The sequence below is a fragment of the Cibotium barometz genome, chromosome 9, assembly GCF_041138505.1.
Source record: "Cibotium barometz isolate CiBa-2024 chromosome 9, ASM4113850v1, whole genome shotgun sequence".
Taxonomy (NCBI): domain Eukaryota; kingdom Viridiplantae; phylum Streptophyta; class Polypodiopsida; order Cyatheales; family Cibotiaceae; genus Cibotium; species Cibotium barometz.
Window position 1 is genome coordinate 26,073,567 of NC_141054.1, and position 17,499 is coordinate 26,091,065.

The following is a 17,499-nucleotide window of genomic DNA, read 5'->3' on the forward strand; positions in this document are numbered from 1 at the left end:
ATATCCTCCCTTGGGACTGTTGCCCGAGAACCTATCTGGCTCACAGGACTGTCATCCCCTCTGGCTTTGTGGAACACCACCAACAAACCTCCTGCGAGCTCTTCCCGATTCTGTGTTCCTTGCCTTGGGCTTCGTATCCGTGTACTTTCCTGTACCTTGGACCTGTACACCATCATATGGGACTGATTCAGTGTTTCCCTTTGCTGACCCTAATGCTCACGCGGAAGCTTGGGGAGTCTTCTTTCAGCCCTAAACACCACTTAGAACATGCTGATGCAAAAACGCAGACAGAAGGGAGAGAGAGAGAGAGAGAGAGAGAGAGAGAGAGAGAGAGAGCGAGCTGGAAATTCAGTATATTTATATGGTACAAAAAGGTACTCCTAATCTACAGCCATAGGCTGCCTTCATAAAAGGTGGGAAACACCCAAAAACTGTCCTAATGATGGACCCATTCCCTAGAGGAATGAATGACTAACACAATGAGCTCATGTGCCCTTTATAGGCCTTTTGTACACAAGGAGAGCTGGCCGACTGCTGGTCGGCCAGCCGCCTTGCTTATTTTATTCATAAAATTCAGCGCATGCAGTCGCCTTGTCTTCTAGTACAGCCAACAGTTATTTGTCCCAGCTGACAGCACCCTGGTCCTCCTCCAAGTCCAAACTTGCCTCTTCTGCACCTAATGCTCCTAAATTCTGGTTCTAGCTGTCTTTTTCTGGCTGCCTCTTCTGGATAATCTCTGAGAATGTCCATGGCATATTCATGCACATGACACAGGCTTGTGGAGTTGGTCATACTTGAAGTTGCCTAGGCTTAGGTTTCCGGAAGGCTTATTATAGACAGCCAATTGTGCTAACTGTGGGAGCCCATGACACAGATTGGAGTGTGGTGGTATCTTTTATCCTTGACTTTGCATGGATCAGATTGACCCTCAGGTTTGACCTTGGTTGGTCAGGGAGAAATTCAGTTGCTTCAACGTTACGATATAGGGGGGAAAGTTGGCCATTCCACCTATGATCAAATGCTTAATAGGGCTTTTATGTGGAGCGTGCGCTAGTGGTATGGGACGCCACTGTGTATTCTCATGTAGGATCTCCTAAGGCTTCATGGGTTTCTGATCTAGAACGCTCTATGCTTGGGCATAGTTAATCTATGGTAGCTATGAGGGGTCACTCACAAGATAAGGAACTTTCTTGGTTGTCTAAGCATGACATATTACCCGTAGGGTGATTCCTCAAACACTCGCGCATAATGGCCAAGTGATATTAATGCATGGTGATGCATGAGGCAGTCTCAGAATTGTACATGAGAGAGAGAAGAAGTTTGGAACTTCTCCGTCTAGGACTAAGTGCCTAAGATCAAGTTGCATATCCAAGATTCAAGATTGCTCAATAGTGGATGTAATTCAACATTGTTGGAAATAGGGTTGTAGGAATGCACACGCGCGCGCACACACACAGTCGAAAGCACACAATGAGGAGATAGATTGATAATGAATGTGTGCTGTACAAAGATGATAACTATACCCCAAGATGGGTGTATACTAGCACGGGGAAAAAACCTCCTAAAGAGGAAAAAAAGTACCCCGGCTGGTCCTAGTGTGTTCACACATCACTACCAAATATGGCTCCAAATCCCCCCTGGGAGTGATGATGTGAACAAGGGTGGGCTCGCACTAGAAGTACAAAGATGTGCCACGCTCTTTGGAGTGTAATAGGCGGCCCAAACTAGTCCCCAAAGGGAAGTAAGTTCAAAGCTTTATGAAAAGCTTCAAACTTCTCTCGTTGGAGAGCCTTTGTGAATAAATCTACCAATTTGTCCTATGTTGGCACATAAGCCAAGCTAATTTCCCATGCAAAGCATCTCTCCCTAACATAATGATAGTGCACCTCAATGTGCTTTGTGCAAGCATGAAAAACTCGATTCCTCGCAACTGCAATAGCGCTCTGACTATCAGTGAAGATGGTAGTGACTGAGGACTCACCAATAACTAAATCAACAATAAGACACCTAAGCCAAACACACTCAATTGTAGCTATAAATGTTGCCCTGTACTCAACTTCACAGCTAGAAGTAGCTTGCTTAGGACCATATAAAGCTTTCTTTAATCTGCATACTTTTGATTCCTGACTTTTCTGAACAAAACCACAAGGCTAAGATACATAGACCTCCTCATGCAAATCTCCATTCAAGAAAGCAGTTTTGATATCCAACTTACGTACATTCCAATCTTTATGTACTGCAAATGCAATGATAGTTCGCATGGTAGTCATACGACATGTGGGTGTAAAGGTTTCACCATAGTCAATGCCTTTCTCTTGTGCATAACCCTTTGTAATAAGCCTAGCTTTGTATCGCTCAACACTGCCATCCGCTCCACATTTGAGCTTGTAAACCGATTCCGTACCAATGGCCTTCTTGCCAAGAGGCAAGTCTACCAAATCCCATGTATCATTTTTTAGTATCTAATCATACTCAAATTGCATAGCACTCATCCAATTTTTGGATTCCTTTGCTTCATCAAAGAAGACAGATTCCTCTTCATCACATAAACTGGCAATAAGAGCATAACGTGCATCAACAAGAGATGTATGATGAGAGCCTGCACATATTCTGTTAGGCAAAGAAGTGACCAATTTGCTCTCACATAGTGTTTGCACCAGCCATTTTGGCATGCTTTTTGACTCCACAATTTCTCTTCTTTCCTCATCAACTGCATCATCCACATTTGCCTCCTCAATAGATTGATCTATGGGCTGAAAAACATGCTGATTTGTAACCTTTGTGGGCTGATTTTCAGCATCCCTTGGATTACCCAAGTGCTCTATATCAATGTGTCTTGCATTGAACAATGGAAGGAGAGTGTCGAATATGTCCTGCGAACATACATTTTGTTGTTTTTTACATGAAAGCAAGGGCTCAATTGCATCTTCCACAAATACAACATCTCTACTCACAGGAATCCGCTTGGTAGCAGAATGATAGAGATAGTAACCCTTACCTTCCGAGCTGTATCCCAGAAAAATACAGTTAACAGCCTTATCTCATCAAGCTTGTTGCGAAGTTGCTAAAGCACAAGTGCATAAGCGAGACAACCAAAAATGCGTAAGGGAGCCACAGAGGACTTTATGTCATTCCAAGCTTCAAAAGGCGTAATTGTATACAAAGCCTTTGTAGGACACCTGTTTAAAACATATGTTGCATACATGACTACTTCTAGCCAGAAACCATGAGGTAACTCCTGACTTTTGACCGTACAACGTACCATCTCCATGAGAGACCTATTTTTACGTTCAACTACACCGTTTTGCTGAGGTGTATATGGCATAGTACATTGGTATTTTATCCCATGATCACCATGTATGCATGAAACTCCTTAGACATATAACCCCCCCCTCCCCCCCCCCCTCCCGAGATCAGTACGCAGGGCACCAATCTTACATGCAGAAGCATTTTGAACCATGTCAGCAAAGTTCCTAAAGCACATAAAAACCTCTGATTTCTGTTTCAATGGATATACCCAGGTATGTCTGGAACAATCATCAATCAGTGACAAAATAGAGGTAGCCCCCAATAGATGTTGTTTTCACAGGACCACATACATCACTGTGTATAAACTGCAATTTTTGGACAGCTCTATCTGAACCATCTTTGGGACATGACGCCCGTTGCATTTTCCAAGAATACAACCCTCACAAACATGTTTGATAGAAGCTTCAAGATGTGGCAACTCAGACATCATGTCATGTTTATGCAAACGCAACAAACTACCAAAGTTCAAGTGACCAAAGCGTGCATGCCACAACTTAGCATCACCCATTGCCTTTGTGGCAAAAACTATACATGCAGTATGCCTTTGTCTTTCATATGCATCTAGCCTATAAAGACCAAAAGCAGCAATTGTCTTGCCGTCACTGCGATCATGAACAATACAGTTGTCATCCTCAAATTGAACCACTAAACCAGCCTTAGTAATGGCAGAGACTGGCAGCAAAAGCCTGATCTCCTGTACACATGACAAATTTGTTTTGCCTTGATTGCTCTTCTTTCAAGAGCATAGAAAGCAACTCCTCAAACTTGAAGGCATTTAGATTGCCTTTTATCATAAGTTTGATGGTAGAAGCAAAACCTTGATACAAGTCCGGTATGCATTCAAGACAGTAGGCACCAATGAATTGTCAAGATATATTTCATAACACTGGCTAACTGCTCCTTAAAATCCTTGATTTTTATAAGGAAACTGTCCATGGAATCTCCCTCATCCATATGCTCTAACTCTAATTGCTTGCGTATATAAGTAGCACGTGCTTCATTATGTACCTTGTACAATGATGCAAGTGCATCCCAAGCATCTTTAGCAGTCCTCCATAACTGAATGTGAGGAATGATACTCCTCTTAATTGACAAAGCAAGCAACGCATATGCTTGCGCATCTCTTCCATCCCACTTTGTTTGTTCTTGCGTAAGAGGTATGCTATGCTGTGGTAATGCACCATGTGAAATTGAGTCCGTGTCTGCAGATGTGAGTTCTGCATGATGTTCATCAGAAGAACCAGGACGTTTCTCAGTACTGACCACATCATTCCACAGCCCTTTGGCTACCAATACATGCCGCATCATATAGGACCATAACGGGTAGTTGGTTCTATCAAGCTTATTCTCAGCGGTAACATCCAAAATACATCACCGTCTGCCATTTCTGATAATACCCAAGCAAGTAATCACGCAACCTACGAAGTGTTGAGTGCTCTTTGATGCAACCAAGGTGGCTGCTTATAAGGTTGCTAACAATGGAGACCTGCAAGGTGTATGAAAGAAATGCAGAGTATAGTGATACTCATAAGATGCAGAGATAGATGTCGCTGAAGAGAAGCCTGTAGATGCTTTCTCGTGCATCTGCACATCGGTCTGTAGTAGATCTAACAAAACTCCTCCAGAATCCAATGAAGAACAATGTAAATTCGGTCCCCGAAGATGTATGTAGAAAACCAAAAACTGTGCGAATGGTCCCCAAAGCGCGCCCGAAATGAAAATATGACCGCAAAACCTTGATCCGAAAGGGCTCCTTGATCCGATTCAAGAAGATAGGCGACTCAGGGTGAAGGGTAGGCAGCAGCACAAGGACGAATGTTGGAAATATGGTTGCAGGAATACACACACATACACACACACAGTGGAGAAGCTCAAGAGAGCACACAATGAGATGATAGATTGATAATGAATGTGTGATGTACAAAGATGATAAGTATACCCCAAGATGGGTGTATACTAGCACGGGAAAAAAACCTCCTAAAGAGGGATTAAGTGTCCCGATTGCTTTTGGAAGTAGGGTCTCTATATAAGGACATCTTCAATCCCACTTTGGGGGAGTGAGAAAAAGAGTAACATAATAATTTACTCAAGTTACTCTTTGAGTAATAGACTTCTCACCTGTTCGCTAAGGCGTAACTCATTAACATGTTAGGGATGGAACCTGTTATAAACACATACACAGGATTGTTTGAGAGTCGTATGTGATCTTCGGGCTTTCGAACACAGATATACGCAGAATTTGATGGGAAGTTTTATACTTGCCCTAAATAAGACATGAGTATCTACTGGTTATGTGAAAACACATTGGAAGTACATTAGGACTTGTTTGCACATTAAGTGAACTAGTGTCTGACAACAACTTAAGCAAGATGCCATTTGGTATACCGTATGATTAACAAGTTGTGCTATGGTTGTTATGGTAGAGCCTGTTGCACTTTGTGACTTGTTGTCCTATTGGAATTCAGCTCTTGGACGAGAGTTGGATTGACAGTAAGCAATTGGATCTTTATAGCAAGTTCTGCAAGAGGAGTCTCACACTGGCTTAGATAAGAGGCAGTAGACTTGAGTAAATCCTATGGATGGATGTTCGGATTTGAGGATTTGCTTACAAAAGCTTGTTCTCCTTATGCATTCGTAAGGACGCGAATTGAATTAAGGAAGGAAGCACGTTACATCCCAACCGGCCTGGGTTCTAGGGCAGGAAACACGTGGATTAACCCAAGATTAGAGTTAGGGTTAAGACTTAGCCAAGGGCGTGGGGACCTAGAGGGTTCACATGTAGACTAAGGGCACTAGCAAGAGGAGGTCTAGATTGCTCGTGAGATTGGTAATAAAAGCCACGGGCTAATAATAATAACTAGGGGCTAATAATGGCTAAAAGCTTATAAATAAAGTAGGAAAAAATGTCTTCCACCACTCTAGACCCTCTACGCCAGAGAATGGCACGATGATCTTCTCTTTTCCCTTGAGCGCAACCGTGGAATCCAGAGTCGGTGGCCGCTACCATACAGGATCATGCAGTTGAGCTGTCACATCATCTGCAGGATCTCCGGATCACAGACATTCTTACTCATCTATGGCCTTTGGCCAGGATGGAGCTTGGTGGATCAGCACACCGAGACCAGGGAGGGGAGATGGTGACCTTCAACCTGGAGGTGCTGCTTTTTGTGTTCATGCATACCTCTCTCACAGTACTTCTCTCCCCTTCTTACAGATACCTCCATTGTGATTGATGGAGCACAGAGTATGCACTCTCTCACGCTCGGGCAGAGTGGCAGTACATGGACGGCAGGATCCACGCCCACTTGGCGTGACTCTGCCCCAGGACAGATCGTGACTATTACCCATCTAAGCCCACGCCCAAGACTCTTCAAGTGGAGGGTAGTTCCGGTAGTTCCGCCTCACACAAAGATTGATATGAGGATTGTCTCATGGAACATTCAAGGCTTAGGGGAGCCTCAGTGCTTTCAGAGACGAGGTGTCCTTAGAGGAGAGCTGCATCGAGCTATGGTGGGTGTTACAAACTGAGTATTTTACCTTTTTCTTAAGCATTGTAATTATGTTTTAAACCTGTTTAGCATTCACTAATCATGTTTACCTGTAAATGCATGTGTAAGTTTGTACACGTGTGTGGATGCAGATACATGTTTGGTGTGTGTGTGTGTGTACATGTGTGTGCATGTTCATATGCATATGTATGTTTTTTTCTCTTATCTTGTTGCAGGAGCAGCATCTTGTGGGTCAACTCAGTTCGCAGCTGACTCGTGTGCAGGTACAGCTGGACTGCACGTGTGGCTGACTGTTGGCGTTGACACGTGGCGGATGGTTGCTGCTCAGGAGCTGAGGCGGCTGCTGGTGCTGGTGCTACCACGTAGGTAGGCAGGCACGCGCACAAGCTAGAGAGAGAAGCGAAGCTCAACGCAGCCGGCTGCCACGTAGGCAGGCAAGCAGGCGCTGCAGAGCAGCGAAGCGCAGGCGCCGTGCAGCAAGCGCAAGGCGGGCAACAGCGAAGCGTGGGCGCCGGGCAGCAAAACGGGAAGGAAAGCAAACGCGAGGAAAAGCGTCGGGCAGCCCAAAAGCGAAAAAATAATAAAATCAACGTGGATTTCTTTTTTTCAAAAACGCTTAAGCGCCATGTATTTTTTTAATTTAAAAAAAAGAGAAGAGGAAAGCTATTCGATAGTATTTGGAAAAAAAGAGCCTTTTTAATAGATTTTTTCAAGGGGGGAAAGCATAGAGCTATGCTTTTCCCCCCAAACTTGTATAAATAAGGGGCCAAGGCTCTTGTATCCCACAACACATCTTGGGTGAAAGCTAGAAGGAGATCTCCACCCCGTGGATCAAGGAGGAATCTTCTCGGAAATTGTACAAGGGCTACGCCGACCTTGAGTTATAAATAAATACCTGTGAGGGCGCCACGCTTTGGGGCCAATTGGTCTTTTGTGCAGGAGCACTCTAGCTCCACTTATTTATTTTCTTCTTCTTCCAAATTTATTCTTTAACTTCGTAAAGCGATTTAAGTGTGATTAAGTGTGTTCACCGCCCGTCAAGTTGCTGAACGCCGGTTTCAAGCTTCCATTGCCAGGACTCATCGTCAACTTTTTCAAGAGGGCGAGCCTGTGGTCGACACATTTAATTCTATGGCTGGAACTAGTGCGGAGATGAAGGATTTATCTTCGGAAGAGGATGACTGACCCCAGTCGAGCACTAGGTCATGAAGGCCGCAATGATGGACAAGTTTTCCCTCGCGAGCCATGCCCTTCTACTTCGGAAGCCTTAATACCCGCTGAACAAGCTGAAGATTTAAGAAATTATGGTTCGTGTGTGACAACCCAATCCGGCCGTGATCCAGGCAAAAACAATGGCCTCGTCACCGCCCTTACAAACTCAAGTCTTTGTCTCTAACCAGAAAATTCGATGCAGTGGTGAATGAGAACCTTAAGTCAACTTTGAAGACTCAAGACCTTACCTTGAATGGTACAACGGATACTGCGGACTCTTGCAGCATGACTTCAGTTGCTGCATATGAATATTTAAACAATACCTCTTCGGTGTCAACAACAACTCTTGAAGATTCCACTTGGCAAACAGATGAAGAAATGCAGCAATACCCTAATCTTCTTCAGGAATTCTTTGACAAACGGATGTCTATCATTTGACACATGGGTTTTATTTTAAATGGGAGGGAATGTCACGATTGTGACGTATGTATGTATCAAATCCTCTCTTCATTGCTGATTCCTGTTGAAAGAAAGAGTAACCAGCGACTCTTCGCCAAAGGATGTACCTCTTCATCATCGAAGAGCCACATCATTCGACTGGTTGCGACTCTTCGCCAAAGGATGTACCTCTTCATCGAATAGCCACATCCCTTCGACGAATGGTTGTATCCCTTGATGAATTGTTGTGCCTCTACATCGAATAGACACATCCCTTAGCCTAAAGTTGTATCCTTTCGTCTATGGTCATGTCCTTTCATCAAAGGACATGCCTCTTCAAATGTGTCTCTTCATCTCCTATATAAGAGACCTATTGTACTCAGTTTAATCAATTCAATTCAATCTTCTCTCAAGTGTTTTCCTGAAGTCTCTTGTTCTCTAAGTTAAGTACTTATGTAGTAATTAGTACACCATATGAGGGATTAACAACATAATCCTCACAATATGTGCGATCGGGCCCCTAGCATGTGGCCACTGGGTAAACGGATCAGGGGGTTCCAGATCAAAGGCTGCCGAAGCTGCTCCTCTGAGGCCACTGGAACAATCTGTCTGAGGGATGGCATGAGATGATCCCAAGCACGAAGTAGATTGGCTGCGAATCTGTCCTCAAAGGCAGGACTAAAACCATGGGCTCACATCTCTGTGAAGATCCATCTAGTACTCTGCGTCCACGGGCCTCCAAGGCTCAGAGTGCGGGCTGAAATCCGGGCCAAGAGGAAATCCTTCCAAGGCTCACCACCGGGTTGGAGTCCTCTGACAATTAACTTGCCCAACAGGGCACAGCTCTATATAGCTGGATCAATGAGACCTACCCCCCTCTGCTACGTGGCTGAATGATCACTCTCCATGCCACCTTGGCTCTGGCTGGCCTCCCATCACTTCCAGCCCACAAGAAGTTCCGGATCAAACGTTGTACCTGGCCAATACAAGCCCGAGAAAAGGCCCAACACAAGGTGATGTACCACATGGTGGCAAGCAGTACCTAGTTCACCACCACAACCACTCTGCCTGCAAAGGGATAGCCTCGCCAAGCTCCAATATAGAAGCTTCTTCCGAATACTGAGAAGAAACGGAGCGAGCTGCTGCTCGGGAGAGATATCAATGCCAACCTGGCAGCCGAGGTATGGGACTGGAGTGTGGGGTAGACGTGTTGTTATTCAACATGTCTCGTGTTCGAATCTCACTCCCGTCAGATAGATCATATTTGGTCTCTTGGGATTGTTCCTACAACGTTCAAAAAGCTTCTTTCTTTCTCTCTCTCTTGGGACCACCCCGGCAGATACGACTAGGACCTCCACTACCCCCTCGGAGAGCCAGACGTCCTTCAAGAGTAGTCACCCTTGACAGAGCCATAGCACTTTGTCCAGCAAGACGCTCACGCTTACCAGGACCTCGTCCACGGCCGCTTCATCACCGGTGGATTAGAGCCATCATCACCCGCCACAGGAGACGACTGCCCCGCCACTTTAGTCTCTCTTTCTTACAGCACCCCATGAGAGAGACACTGAGATGAGCAGATTACACCAGTCTTATGCTAGTTGTAGATATTATACACTTCTGTTGTACCTCAATAGGAGTATTTTCCTTTCATAGCTGTTTTAAGTCCTTTTTGTCTTACTTTTGATGAGACACCATCAGCTGTGTACTATGTTTTGGTCTCATAGACCACTTTGGCCTTTCGCAGACGTTAATATATCTTGCCTTTCGCAGACGTTAATATATCTTTCTTTCTTTCTTTCTCAAGCAAAAAGACCAATGCTGTCAAGAACTCGCCTGCCCAGCTGATTACCACTCGTTGACTGGTTAGAGGGTGCTTTGTGCTTGTGCAAAGGAAGAGCATTGATTTCTGTATCACTTAGAGATGCCACACCAGGGGGGTTATCTCCATCCAATGCTCTCAATGCATCATAATCTGTTCAGAGAAACTCCAAAAACATAGGCAAAAGTGAACAGTTTTTCAAAAACATACACCGATTTGAAGTTCAAACATGTAGTTTCACAAACGTTTCAATTACATTAGCTCTCCGATTCCATTAACACCTCCATCAAATTGTAATACAGTATCAGTGTGCAGATTAGTGGAAATAGGCAACACCCACCAAGGTCATCAAACTCCCGATCAAGTAGAGCAAGCTGCAGTCTGAGGCCTTGTAAGCGTCCTCTTGTTGCAAATGCTATGGATGGGGGCATACGAAGGCGAAACTCTGTGTGACCAACTAAGCCTCCGGCTGCAGCCACAGCTGCAGCAGCATGTGCTTGTGCTTGGGCCTGCAGCTGCTGGCATATAGCATACACTCGTAGACCCGTCGCCATAAGAAAAATGCCCATTCCCAGCCAAAGCTGTAAAAGGACCAACACAAACAAACCCTTGCTTGTTTGTGAAACACAACCATCTTCAATGAAAAAGAAACTCTTAAAAGATATAAAAGCTGGTAATCTAGGTAAATACCAAGAAGTTGGGTGACATTTGATGTGAATTTAGGATCATAAACAGCAAAAGCACTGTAAAAACCAAGAAAACAATTAGACTGTGCCGATGGGTCCTTACCTATGCAGAGCTGCAGAGCCAACAATGGCAATATGATCTGGGTACAGTTTACCTGTGACAAGAAATGCCATCGAGTTCGTATTGATGGACCTTCCATTTCCATGAAACCTCTGATCAAATGATTAATAAAAAATATACATATATATCAGCTTTTTGTCTCCAAGATATTCAAGCAACAAATTTGACATTCTAGCATTTCTTTTCAAGAGATTAGGTGCCAAGGTTCAAAGCTTGGACCTGCACATCAGCAGGCCAAAGGGTTTAGTACTCAAGCTAGAGCAGTTGGCAACATCATAGTACAAACATGTCCTGCTAGGAAAAAAATGTTACTATTTGGCTCCCTAAGCATGCTTAGCTATGATGTAAGAGCATCATTAATTCCAAAAGCTCTTTTCTGGGACATGATGATTACTAGTGTGACTAGCCCTTGTGTCTATTTTTAGCCAGTATGGTTGGAACTACTTCTACTCTAGTGTGACTAGAGGCAGGTGGCTCTGCTAGTGTGACTAGTACTCCACATCTCCAGTGTGACTGGAAAAAGCTAATGCAATTAGCTGTACTAGTATGACTAGATGAGAGGCCAATGAGACTGGCAGTGATGTGCCACCAGTGTGATTGGGAACACATACACACCAGGGTAACCTAGTGTGACTACAACCATGGGGATGGATACAAGTTCTGAGAATTGGGATTTCCAAGTTTCATATGCATGTGCATTTTGCTCATGTTTGCATGTGTTTGCCTAGATGATTTACTAAAAGTATGCCTTGTTTTCGTGTACTGATACCTATGTTATCGTGGGTCAGTCTTGTAGCACCGGGGACGCCCAGAACTACTGGCTACAAGACCGTGTGTCTGCCACTTTATGTGATAGGTGGTGGTCTTTTTGCATGGTTCCAAAGTAGGCCAAAATTCAGCTTGAGGCTTTGCTTTGGGACTTGGAAAAAATTATTGAAACTTGGCAAGCAGCCCATGCCATATACCAAGGAGTTGGCAGCATGGAGGCTCACGCTTCTCTCTCTCCCACCTTGCAAAGTTGGTCGAGTACCTTGGCTGCACTTCCCACAAACTCTCAGCTGCAGTTCGAGCAAACCTTGTCTGCCCTCACTCACAAATGGCGCAACAGTCAACTTCGAGAGCTTCATGATGGCCGCTCCGGTGCTTCTAGTTCCAGAGCCTCTATCTCCACACCAAAAGCAACAGAAGATATGGGTACACTTTCCTCTGAACTAGAACAACAAGAAGAAGTAAAAATTTTGTATCGCTTATTGCAAGCTAATCAGTCAAAAAAACTTGAATTAAATGCTCCCAAACCCTACATTGGTAAAAGAGACACATACAACTGATCAATCTTTAAAATGATTGATAATTATAATCTCAATGATTCAAAGAAGGAAAATGCATGGTTGAAAATGGGTGAAAATGCACGGTTGCTACCATGTGCATCCATTGGAACAAGTTCTTGCCGCCCCAGAGCATTGATGGTGTTCATTGACCATGTGGAGATTGTTCTCACTCCTTGCAATCGGAAATAAGCGTAGGGTACAAAAGGAACATTTATCAATTGGTTCATGGAATTTATTTACCTTGGGTAGCCTCGTTTGCGCCCCCTCCATCCCAACGTTCCATTCCAGGGGCGGCATCTCCCACCACACGACTAACTTCTTGCGTTGCAAGGTCACAGTATGCGATCCCTTCTATGCTTCATATGTCCCTTTTGGTCTACATTCTCCATGTCTAGCTGCTTCAACACAAAAGGGCCTTTGGAATGCGGAAGCGAAGGTGCCATAGTCCATGGAGATGAAGGATTAGGGTTAGGGTTAGGGTTAGGCTCTCGCAGTGGCCCAAGCATCAGATTCTGCTATGTCGGTGTCACCATTTTTCCACCCAATTGGTCCACCCGTGGTTTCTTATCATGTATGTACATTGGACTGGTGTCCATGGCACTTCTTTATGCCGGGGATTGATGCCACTCACGTGATACTGTAGACTTGGCTTTCCGTTGGGACTTGTGCCTCCGTGTACATGCCCGGAAATGCTTGGTGGATTGGTGTTCCATTGGGTCTGGTACCTCGTGTACTTGCCTGGAGCACGTCTATTTTGGTATAGTCTCATGAACAGGGATTGTCCATACCAATGTTGAATTGCATAGCATCTTTATGTGCTTGCTTGCAATTGAAATTGCATGCTGTTTTCATGCTTGCTTGACCAATGTGTAGTTCCGGGTAAGGGGACGCCCGCCCGTGAACTGTGCATGTGAAACTGTCTGCTGACATGGTTATGTTGCATGTGAACAAGTGGTAAGTACTACCCAATCTAGGCTCAAATAGCCCTTAGGACTTAGCCAATATTTATAAGTGAGTGCATTCCCACTTCATTAAAGTTTGGGCGCCCAAAAGTCACTTATAAATTATGACCGCTTCCAAGTTCACACTCATTGAAGTCCGAGACGGACAAGACTCAATGTCCAGGACCTGATCCTCCCCTTTTTACTCATAAATGGGCATCTCCCCATGTCCCTTCACCTGATTGGACCCCAATTCACTTACTTATTAAGAGAAAATTCATGTTTTCTCTTCTTGAAGATTTTTGGAGACTGAAAACTCTATTTTTCCACCATTTCTCTCCATTTCCAAGCTCTCCATAGCCATACCCAACTTGCTAGGGTGTTTTCCAAGCTTCCAAGAGTGTTTCCAAGTTCTAATCACTCTCCTACTCACTCCCTAAAATTCAGCAAAATAGCTCTCATTTTTGCTGTAATTTCTGGTCTTTTTGCTGAAAACTCTAATTTCAGCCTTCCTTTCTCAAGTTGAACCATAGGGGCAGCTTTCCCAAGGTTCCCTTCATCCTCTTGAAGACTTCTATCGCGAAGAAAGGCGACAAATCAAAGATCTCAACACTCCAAGGACTTCCATCGCAAAGACTTCTGCTGTCATCGACTCTACTTGCTATTGGTAAGCTTTTATGCTTAAATATGGGAGCAAGTAGCAGGAGGGAGGAACCGGATTACAAGATCACATACCCTGTGTAGTGTTCTCTTGTCCTACGTGCTCTCTTGCAGATTGTTGCTACCAAGTGTTGGTGGAACAATAGAGCGCAAATGGTAGGGAACATGGACACTTGAGAGAGTAGTGTGGGTTGCAAGTCTACATCAACAACCACTTGTTTGCAATACTGTATTCATATGCATTGGTATGGAAATCTGGTCAGAAATGCCCATGACACTATGTACTTGATTCTCCCGAGATCAATATACTTTATTTGAGGGAGGGGTCGGCCGTTCCGGCTCATTGTGTGTCTCTTGTTAATTCAACAATTTACTTCTTGTATTTTTGAGCAAATGTCCATCAAATCTTAGTGTATTTAAGTGTATTGATTAGCATTGTGTTCAACCAAGTTACATTGGTATTAGAGCATACGGTTCTCTTTCACTTCTATCGTAAGAGACGATCACCGTAAACACTAGCTATCTCTACACTTAGAACATTATGGACAGCCATATAATGAATGTTGGAGATGCTAATACAAGAGGCAGGGACAATGAAATGCATGTCTCCAATGCTTTACAGGATGAGCAAACTCATGTGGTGCACAATAGGGAACATGAATATGTGGGACAGCCATCCCGTGGCAAAGAGAAGATGCACGAAGAAGAGTCCATAGTCTTGAGGACTGAACTTACTCGTATGCAAGCTCTTCTCCATGCACAACAAGAAGAATTGAATCTCTACTGCCGCGAGGATCCATTGGTACATGACCATTTAAAGGCCAAGAAAGCTGAATCTTATATGGATCATGCAATGGCAATGATTGCTCAAGAGTTGCACATGTAACCGAGGGATGCAGCACATGCATACTTGGCTCGTACCGAGGATGCCTATGCAAAAAAGGCAACCATCCCACATGTCTTGGAATCCCCACAAGTGCCGGAACAAGAACTTATGTCTAAGAGGATGAATCTCCATGCTATGGGAGAGGAACAATCAGTGACGTCACGCCATGCAAGAACACCTTATGTAGCCTGTGAAGGATACAATGTTTATGGCAGTGGTCAAAATGTATGTCAAATGCCATTGCCGGTGCATGCACAACACATGCATCATGGGCTGCAATTTTCTGTTGGTGCAGGTATTCCGCGTATCTCTCATGCCACTCACACCTTCGAGTGTGCTCGTGAGGGAGAAGTTATGGCTGAAAATGTATCAATGCATGTTGAGGGGCCAGCCATGCCTCATGCTTACAGGGCACATGTATCTATGCCTTATGCATCACCTTTTGGTCCAAAAATGATGCCAATCACAGGGACAAACGTGGGAGAAAACATGTTGAGATGCACACACATGCATCAAAGTCTCGTGACTTCAAAGCGTGAAGTTTGACACATCATGGGAATATGATGCATCAAAGGCACTTGCTTTTATTACCCAATTTGATATTGCTTTCAGTGATGAGGATTTCACTCAGAAATCTATGATCCGGCATGTAAGCATGTTCATGAAAGGCACTGCTGCCCATTGGTGGCTCACGGAGAAGCTCTCACCGAATCCTCTTTGATCATGGTAAGAGTTCAAGGAGAGGTTCTATGCTCAATTCTTGCCTCCCAATGCATTGAATGAGATAACAATGAAGTGGGATTGGGTAAAGCAAAATGAGGGGAAATCAGTAAATGCATATGTACAAAAGTTTTGGAAAGTGCTTTTGGAGGTGTCTCCATTTATGCATGTCACCGAGGCGGAAAGGAAGAGAAGGTTTCAATCGGGATTGCAACCCGTGTACAAAGCGGGACTACAAATGTATCCTGGTCATACCTTACACCAATTAATCGCAGCCGCCACCGCCACCGAGCAAGTGGAACTCAAATTGAGTCGATCCAATAAGGCTAAACCCTCATTTCAAGGCAAAGAGAGGGCTGTCCAAAACCTGCAAAATGATGGACAGCCACCTAAAAAGGATTATTGTATAGAGTTGGATGTTCGATTGCATGGCTTTGCATGGGTCAAAGATGCTGTTACATATCCTATACCCTCTCTACTATACTAATATCTCTACCATACCCTCTTTTGTCTCTAGCATCTCTCTCTCTCTCTATTTGTCTGTCTCTCTCTCCAGACCAAAACCAAGATAAAAATGGTACAAAGGCTCAAAATAACACTACCAAGAAGCGTCCCTTCAAACTGAGAGACTTTGGTCTCACTCCGGAATAGAAAAAGCAATATATGAGTAAGGGAAAATGCTTTACTTATGGTAGCACCGAGCATATTGCAAAGGCATGCCTAAACAAGAAGAAGCGTGATAATGCAAATGCATCAAAGCCTAATGTGCATATGGTTCCGGATGTGCAGGGCAACACTTCACATGATAGCAAAGATAGGGTTGTATGTAAAGCTTGGGAACAGCTCAAAGATCAGCCCGCTTTGTTCATGTTTGATGATTGTGCATCTAAAAATTTCATATCCACACAAATGGCAGTTGCTTTGGGTATTGAAGTGGAGGACATGGGTCCTCAAATTGAAGTAGGGACTGCCTTTGTTAGTAGAGAAGTGCAGGTCATGCCTATTTTTGGCAAATTGCGCATACACATTCAAGGCTATGTGGATCATGAGGATTTTCTTGTGGCGCCTTTGAATGGCTGTGATGTATTGCTTGGAAAGCCTTGGCATACACGTATTGATCCGTGCAAGGCTTACAAGACCAACAGGATCACCTTCATGCATAAAGGCCGAGAGCATGTAATTGATGGTGGTGAACAGGGTGATACCATTCTCCTTGTATCTCATGTACAAATTAAGAAAGTAATGAAAAAGAGTGTTTTTGCGTACTTGATTTTTGTACGAGATCATGTTGAGGAAAATAATGTACATGTAAACACTCTTAGTAATGATAGACTGAAATTTTTGCAAGAGCACAATGATTGTTTTGCTGATGAGTTACCAAATGAGTTACCACCTGTACGACCAGAAGATCATCGCATTGATCTTGTGCCGGGTAGCTCACCACCTAATAGGCCAGCCTATCGTGTAAGTGCATCCCAAAAAGAGGAGATCATGAAGCAAGTGAATGAGCTTCTTGAGAAGGGTTTGGTTCAGCCAAGCTCTTCCCCATATTGTTCACCCGTCCTCTTGGTTCAAAAGAAGGATGGATCCTTTCGTACATGTGTGGATTATAGAGCTTTGAATAAGCTTACCATCAAGAATCGGTTTCCGATTCCACGTATAGATGACATCCTTGACAAGTTGGATGGATCGGCATGCTTTAGCCGAATTGATCTCAAGAGTGGGTATCATCAAGTGCGTGTAGTGTCTGAAGATGTACACAAAACTGCTTTCAGGACAGCGTTTGGGCTTTATGAGTATCTTGTTATGCCTTTTGGTCTTACAAATGCCCCGGCTACATTCAATAGAATGATGGATCACATATTCCGTG

At 44.1% G+C, this 17,499-nt stretch overlaps 1 protein-coding gene across 3 annotated transcripts in view; it reads right to left on the reverse strand.

Annotated features, from left to right (window-relative positions):
• LOC147635387 (E3 ubiquitin-protein ligase SDIR1-like) overlaps positions 1 to 17,499 on the reverse strand; it is a 64,063-nt gene that overhangs the window by 27,946 nt on the left and 18,618 nt on the right. For all 3 annotated transcript variants that reach the window (XM_086802659.1, XM_086802661.1, XM_086802662.1), the window contains exons 3-6: positions 11,129 to 11,186; positions 10,978 to 11,030; positions 10,628 to 10,868; positions 10,302 to 10,440 (exon numbers count right to left, since the gene is read on the reverse strand). In XM_086802659.1, the coding sequence (XP_086658785.1) occupies positions 10,302 to 10,440; positions 10,628 to 10,868; positions 10,978 to 11,030; positions 11,129 to 11,186 (491 nt within the window). The remainder of the gene's footprint in view (positions 1 to 10,301; positions 10,441 to 10,627; positions 10,869 to 10,977; positions 11,031 to 11,128; positions 11,187 to 17,499) is intronic.